The sequence below is a fragment of the Arachis stenosperma genome, chromosome 6 (assembly GCF_014773155.1).
Source record: "Arachis stenosperma cultivar V10309 chromosome 6, arast.V10309.gnm1.PFL2, whole genome shotgun sequence".
Classification (NCBI taxonomy): Eukaryota; Viridiplantae; Streptophyta; class Magnoliopsida; order Fabales; family Fabaceae; genus Arachis; species Arachis stenosperma.
In genome coordinates this window covers 52,383,224-52,390,640 of record NC_080382.1, presented here as the reverse complement: position 1 = coordinate 52,390,640, position 7,417 = coordinate 52,383,224, and the positions used below count along the sequence as shown (strand labels likewise).

The window sequence follows — 7,417 nt, the reverse complement described above, 5'->3', positions numbered from 1 at the left end:
GTTTCAAGCAAAAATTCTTGAGGGGCAAAGAGAACAATCAACAAAAGTTCAAGAATCAGTTGGACTATGTAGTCTATAGCATGCCAACATTGAACCAAGAGATCAAGCCATTTGCCCAATGTCCAGATATTATAGAGCAGCAGAGAGCACAAGTCAATAAAAATATAGCACACATGCGGCAAGGACTGGAGAATGCTGGACTTTCAGGTCAAGTGGACGAAATTTGGGACCGTAGGTGCCCTGCTGAAGAACCTCAAGAAGCACACAAGAAGAGGAAGAAGAAAGGAGAATCAAGCAGGAGCAAGGAACACGACAATTAGGAGGTGGTTGAGTTTCGTTCAAGTTTTTCAATTAAATAGGGATGATGCATATTTGAAACATGATATGCCTCCAAATGCTTTATGTTTTGCACCTTTATATTCTAAGTAGTTTTCTTACAAGTGATTTGCATTGTGCTTGTCATAACTCAATAGCTTAAATTCTATTTTGTTCCCTTCTACATGAATAAAAGAAAAATGTTTGAAACAGAAAGTGATTGTCCAAAGTTGTTGGAATTAGAATGAAATTCAGTGGTGGTACTTATTTGATTTAATGATTAGCTCAATGATAAAAGCTGTATAATAAAATGTTCCTTGCAGTGTGAATTAGGTTGCTGGTATACAACCTTTTATCAATGAATATCCCTTGAGAATAAAGCAAAGTAAGAAGGAAAAGAAAGAGAAAAGCCAAGGATTGGCAAAGAAACAAAAAATAAGGCTAGACACCAATAGCTTGGACCTTAGGACATATGCCTGTGGTGTTTTTGTACTAGGATATGCTTGGACAATTAGGTTCTAAGGAGTATTTTAAAACTTGGCCACTTGGATTAACTAATCCGGGATTGCCAACCGAAAGTCCATTATCAAGAGAAACCTAGTTACAAAGCATTTAGTAATCCAAAGAGATGCTGGGCATCAATGTTCCTAGGAAGAAATTGTGAGCCATGTGTCTGTGGTTAAGAAGTGTTGAGCAAAATTAAGCCAAAGGGCTTTTGCAGCACTTGTCACCAAGCTTTCATTAAGAAATAAGCTTTCTAAGCAAAAGAAAGAAAGAAAAAGCTAACAGGGATCAATCAAAAAGCAAGGCATTATAGCAGCAACTCTAGTGAGCTGATGAGCGGATAATTTATACGCTTTTTGGCATTGTTTTTAGTATGTTTTTAGTATGATTTAGTTAGTTTTTAGTATATTTTTATTAGTTTTTAGTTAAAATTCACTTTCCTGGACTTTACTATGAGTTTGTGTGTTTTTCTGTGATTTCAGGTATTTTCTGGCTGAAATTGAGGGATCTGAGCAAAAATCTGATTTAAAGGCTGAAAAGGACTGCAGATGCTGTTGGATTCTGACCTCCCTGCACTCGAAGTGGATTTTCTGAAGCTACAGAAGCCCAATTGGCGCGCTCTCAACGGCATTGGAAAGTAGACATTCTGGGCTTTCCAGCAATGTATAATAGTCCATACTTTGTCCGAGGTTTGAGGGCCCAAACCGGCGTTGCAAGTCAGCCTCAGAATTTCCAGCGTTTAACGCTGGAACTGGCACAAAAATTGGAGTTAAACGCCCAAACTGGCATGAAAGCTGGCGTTTAACTCCAGAAAAGGTCTCTACACATGAAAGCTTCAATGCTCAGCCCAAGCACACACTAAGTGGACCCAGAAGTGGATTTTTACGTCATTTACTCATTCCTGTATACCCTAGGTTACTAGTTCACTATTAATAGGATCTTTTGACATTGTATCTGTACCTCATGACACTTTACACGTTTCTTTGTGTACTTCTTACAGCATGAGTCTCTAAACCCCATGGTTGGGGGTGAGGAGCTCTGTTGTGTCTTGATGGATTAATGCAATTACTACTGTTTCTTATTCAATCATGCTTGCTTCCGTTCTAAGATATCACTTGCTCTTAACCCGGATGAATGTGATGACCCGTGACACTCATCATATTCTCAACTATGAACGCGTGCCTGACAACCACCTCCGTTCTACTTTAGATTGAGTAGATATCTCTTGGATTCTTTAATCAGAATCTTCGTGGTATAAGCTAGAATTGATGGCGGCATTCAAGAGAATCCGGAAGGTCTAAACCTTGTCTGTGGTATTCTGAGTAGGATTCAATGATTGAATGACTGTGACGAACTTCAAACTCCTGAGGGCGGGGCGTTAGTGACAGACGCAAAAGAATCATTGGATTCTATTCCGGCCTGATTGAGAACCGACAGATGGATAGCCGTGCCGTGACAGGGTGCGTTGAACATTTCCACTGAGAGGATGGGAGGTAGCCATTGACAACGGTGAAACCCTACATACAGCTTGCCATGGAAGGAGCCTTGCGTGTTTGATGAAGAAGACAGTAGGAAAGCAGAGATTCAGAAGATGGAGCATCTCCAAAACCTCAACCTATTCTCTATTACTGCATAACAAGTACTTATTTCATGTTCTTTTGCTTTTCACAATCAACCCTGATAATTTCTGACATCCTGACTAAGATTTACAAGATAACCATAGCTTGCTTCAAGCCAACAATCTCCGTGGGATCGACCCTTACTCACGTAAGGTATTACTTGGACGACCCAGTGCACTTGCTGGTTAGTTGTGCGGGATTGCAAAAGTGTGATTGCAATTTCGTGCACCATGAGCCTTTAAGGAAACATTTCTTATCTATCAGCTAAGAATAAGTGAGCTACATTTGTCTGCCTAAAACTCCATGAACCAAGTTCAATGATCTGCTAAATAAGGACATGCATGCTTCTCTGTTTCATTTCATTTCTTCTTATGTTTAGTGCTTGCTTGGGGACAAGCAAGGTTTAAGTTTGGTGTTGTGATGACAAGTCATCTTATGCTAGCTTTTCAAGCATTTTTCACTTGTTTCATTAGGTTTTATGCACTTTCTTGCATTATAAGTAAGTGATTTTGAGTGGATTTGCATGATTATGTCAATTCAATCAACCATCAATTATTTGCCACAAAATCATGACGTTTAAGCTAGAATTAGTTGGTTTTTGAATGATTTAGAAATCTTGTGAATTTAGTGATGCTTTGATTGGTTGTTTTGATTACTTGTAGGTGAAGAAATGATGAAAAAAAGAAAAAAGGAATCTTAGAGCACGCTTTGGACCTTAAGCCACGCTTTGAAAAGCCTGACCCATGACATAAAAGCGTGGCAATCACCCAAACCAAGGGGCAAGGGAGGCAGCGCTCTCTAATTGAGCACAGCGCTCACTTCGCTACAAGCATAGAGCTACGTTGAGTGCCCAAATGGAGCACTTAAGGGAACCAAAGAAAACAAGGGTAGCGCTCAATTGGAGAGAGCGCTACGTTAACTCTTTTCACTTTTTCGTGACCCACCAAAATAAAAGCATGGCGCGACACTCGCCAATGAAGGAGCCAAGGTTCAAACCATGCACATAAGGGAAGCAAAGTAGCGCTACGTAGCTTAACCTCACTGAACGCTACTTTGGCCTGAGGAAATTGCTAGCAAATGAAGCCAGCAAGGTTCGAAAGTGGAGACCAACTCAAGCATGTACCGCTACGTTCAAATCATTCACTGAGCGCTACTTTGGCACAAGGCTTGATTCGAAGGCTTGGCACTAAGCAAGGGAGCGCTACGATACCTTACTTAGTCGAACGCTCCACTGGAGCTAGGACCCATGGTCCAATTTCAATGAAAAAAACCCATCTTGGATCCACTTCTTCACCAATTTGAAAAGCCCACTCCAAATTCTAAAAGTAAAAAATAGAAAGTGTATAAATAGAAGTTAGTTTGATTTGAAAAGGACCTTCTTCTGACTTTTAGCTAAATTTTTTTATTTTCTTTGACTCTAGTTTTCCTTTGGAGCTCTGTAACTGAGATTAGATATGAGTCTTGCTCTCTAGGTATCATTTTACTTTCTTCTAAAACTTCTGATTTTTTGTTTTAAATCTTGGATTGAGATTGAAAGAATTATGTTTCAGGTCTTGATTTGAAATTCATCTTTGTTCTTCTTATGCATAATTCTGAGAATTGAGGAATTGGATCTGAGTTTTATTTGCTGTTTCATTTACATTTCTTCTACAATTTATTTTCTATTTGATCGAGGGAGAAATTGAGATCTAGATTTGTTTTCTAATTTCATTTCTCCTCTTCGATCTTTAATTTCTCTTTCAGATTTCACAATTGAGCTAAGTTTTCTTTCTGTTTTGTTTCTTCAAGCAATTTTCCCTTTCTGTTTAGATTTTCTACAACTCATTTCATCTTCTACTTCTCTGATTGATTGCACTTCACATTTTCTTATTAAATTCTGAATCCCAGCTCCCAAATCCCTTTACTCTTCAAGCAATTTAAGTTTCTCAGCAATTTAGATTCAGTAATTTACATTTCTTGCAATCTAAGTTTCAGTCATTTACATTACTTGCACTTTAAGTTTCATGCAATTTACTCTTTGCACTTTACTTTTCTGTCAATTTCCCTTCTCCCTTTTATTTTCATGCAATTTAGCTTTTGTTGATCACAATTCACTCAAATCATCAACTGTTTGCTTAACTAAATTCATCATCTAACTAAAATTGCTCAATCCATCAATCCCTGTGGGATCAACCTCACTCATATGAGTAATTACTACTTGATGCGACCCGTTACACTTACCGGTGAGTTTTGTGTGGAATCGTTTTTCTTTCATCGGACCTCACCCGAAGATAAGATAAGATAACTAACTTATCTAAAGAAAGGTCACTCCACACTACTATAAATACACTGGAACCCCCAAGTATAACTCATACTCTGATTCTACACAAAAAACCTGCCTAAAGCACGTGCTAACTTAAACATCAGAGTCTCTTGCAGGTACCACCACCCTCCGGTGACGAAGGATCAACAGCATCTCCAACTCCACCAGGTCAAACACAACAGCACTGACTAGCACAGAAGATCTCGTCCGAGATCGACCTTTAGTTTCAGGTAACCCTCGGAACATTGGCGCCATTGCTGGGGAACCTGGAAGTCATCCCAATCACCATGGCGGACAATCAGAACAACGATCACAACTTTGGTTTGGTGGACATAACACCAAATAAAAACACGGACGCCACATCCAAGGACACACATCAATCCAAGGGAGACAAGAAAACCCCAAACACGGAAATCTTAGATGCCATCCGTGAACAGCAGGATCGCCTTAAACAACTTGAACAAGAGGTCGAACATCAGTGAGAGGCCGAAAGGGACCTTTGAACGGAAACAAGGAAGCGTCGAGAGCTAGAAGACAAGCTCCTTAAGCTCGAAGCCGATCTCAAAACGAAGCCACTTGATCCAATCGCGAAGATAGCCCTTATGAGGACCAGGACCTATTTACAAAGGAAATCATGAAAGCTAAAGTCCCAAAGAAGTTTAAAGCCCCCGACATGACCCAGTACGATGGAACGTCAGATCCAAGCCATCATCTCAGCAATTTTAGTAGTCGGATATATCTCACAGATGCCTCAGATGCAATCCATTGTAAAGCCTTCCCAACCACTTTGACCAAAACAGCAATTAAGTGGTTTAACAGATTGCCACTAAGGTCAATTGCAAGCTTTGATGACCTTGCCAAAAAGTTCCTAGCTAGGTTTTTCATCCAGAAGGACAAGGCCATGCATGCTCCAAGCCTACTAGGGGTTAAGCAAGGAGATCGGGAAAGCCTCCGTAGTTACATGGAGAGATTTAATAAAGCATGCTTGGACATACAGAATCTCTCTACAGAAGCAGCAGTTATGGGACTTATCAACGGTCTACGCAAAGGGCCTTTTACCCACTCTATATCCAATAAGCACCTAACATCTTTGAACGAGGTACAAGAACGGGCAAAAAAATACATCAATATGAAGGAGAACTGTCAATTGGGGGAAGCCTCAAAATCTGGATTCTCTTACCCATCTCAGAATAAGGATAAAGAGTCTAGGGAAAAAGAAGACCAACCCACAGAGAAACCTAGAAAGTACCACAATTACACCCCTCTCTGGGTGTCCCTTATGGATGTCTACAAAAAGATATGCAATATAGAGAAGATCCCACCCCCTCATCCGATTAAGCACAAAAGGGGAGGAAGTCGGACAGAGTATTGTGAATACCATCGAATCTATGGGCACCCTACTAACGAGTGCTACGACTTGAAGAATGTCATAGAAAAATTAGCCCAAGAGGGAAAATTAGATCGGTTCATCACCAACACAAGGGACATACCCAAATAGCTTATTTGGACTTGGAGACGCCCCAATCCAGCCACTGGGGTACATCTCACTACAAATAACTTTTGGAAAAGAAACAAGGTCTATGACGCTAAGCATTGACTACATCGTGGTCGACATGAGCTCAGCCTACAACGCCCTAATAGGTCGGACAACGCTAAATCAGCTCGCGGTGGTAGTCTCCACTCCACATCTATGCATGAAGTTCCCAATCCCAGAAAATATCACCACCATAAAAGGAAAAGAAGCTCAAAGGTAACCCCAGAGGAAAAGAAGCCAACGCTATCGAACTTGGGGGAGTTCGGGCTCGCGACGAGCTTGGTCCTCAACCCGAATGGGAGATCAAAGAAGTTCGGATTGGGGATACCCGAACTAAATAATAAATATAGGAGCAACCCTGAAGGAGGATCTCAAAGAGCTACTGATACAATTCTTGAAGGATAATTCTGACTTCTTTGCATGGAAGGATGCAGACATGCCCGGTATAGATTCTGGGCTAATGTGTCATAAACTGGCCGTATATCCTGGAGCTCGACCAGTTCAATAGAAGCGTAGGAAGCTCGGCCCAGAAAGGTCCCAGGCAGTAGAAGAGCAGGTACAAGCCCTACTTGAGGCGGGGTTCATATGGGAGGTTAAGTACCCATTATGGCTGGCCAATGTCGTCTTGGTAAAAAAGTCAAATGGAAAGTGGCGAATGTGTACTGACTACGCTGACCTCAACAAAGCCTGCCCAAAAGACCCCTACCTGCTCCCGAATATAGACAGCCTAGTGGATGCCTCTTCCGGATATAAGTACCTTTCCTTCATGGATGCCTATTCCAGATACAACCAAATACCAATGTACCTGCCTGACCAAGAAAAGACCTCGTTCTTATCCTCAAGAGCGAACTATTGTTACATAGTCATGCCTTTCGGACTAAAAAACGCAGGGGCTACATACCAAAGACTGATGAACAAAGTGAGGAATCGCTGTTATCCGACCTCACCATAGTGTTCGACACCATAAGAAAGCATGGGATGCGACTCAACCCAGTAAAATGCACCTTCGCGGTAGAAGCTGGCAAATTCCTAGGATTCATGCTCACCCAGAAAGGAATTGAGGCAAACCCAGATAAATGCCAGGCTATACTCAATATGAAAAGTCTGACCTGCGTCAAGGAGGTACAACAGCTCAACAGAAGA

At 41.1% G+C, this 7,417-nt stretch overlaps 1 protein-coding gene across 1 annotated transcript; it reads left to right on the top strand.

The window, feature by feature from the left end:
- Nucleotides 1-5,374: 5,374 nt before the first annotated feature.
- LOC130934045 (uncharacterized) lies at nt 5,375-6,238 on the top strand. The gene has a single exon (XM_057863636.1). The coding sequence runs from the start codon at nt 5,375-5,377 to the stop codon at nt 6,236-6,238; it is 864 nt and encodes a 287-aa protein (XP_057719619.1).
- Nucleotides 6,239-7,417: the final 1,179 nt, after the last annotated feature.

Bases quoted from the DNA above. Each gene is read 5' to 3' on its own strand.
- LOC130934045 (XM_057863636.1), top strand. From the start codon at position 5,375: ATGAAAGCTAAAGTCCCAAAGAAGTTTAAAGCCCCCGACATGACCCAG.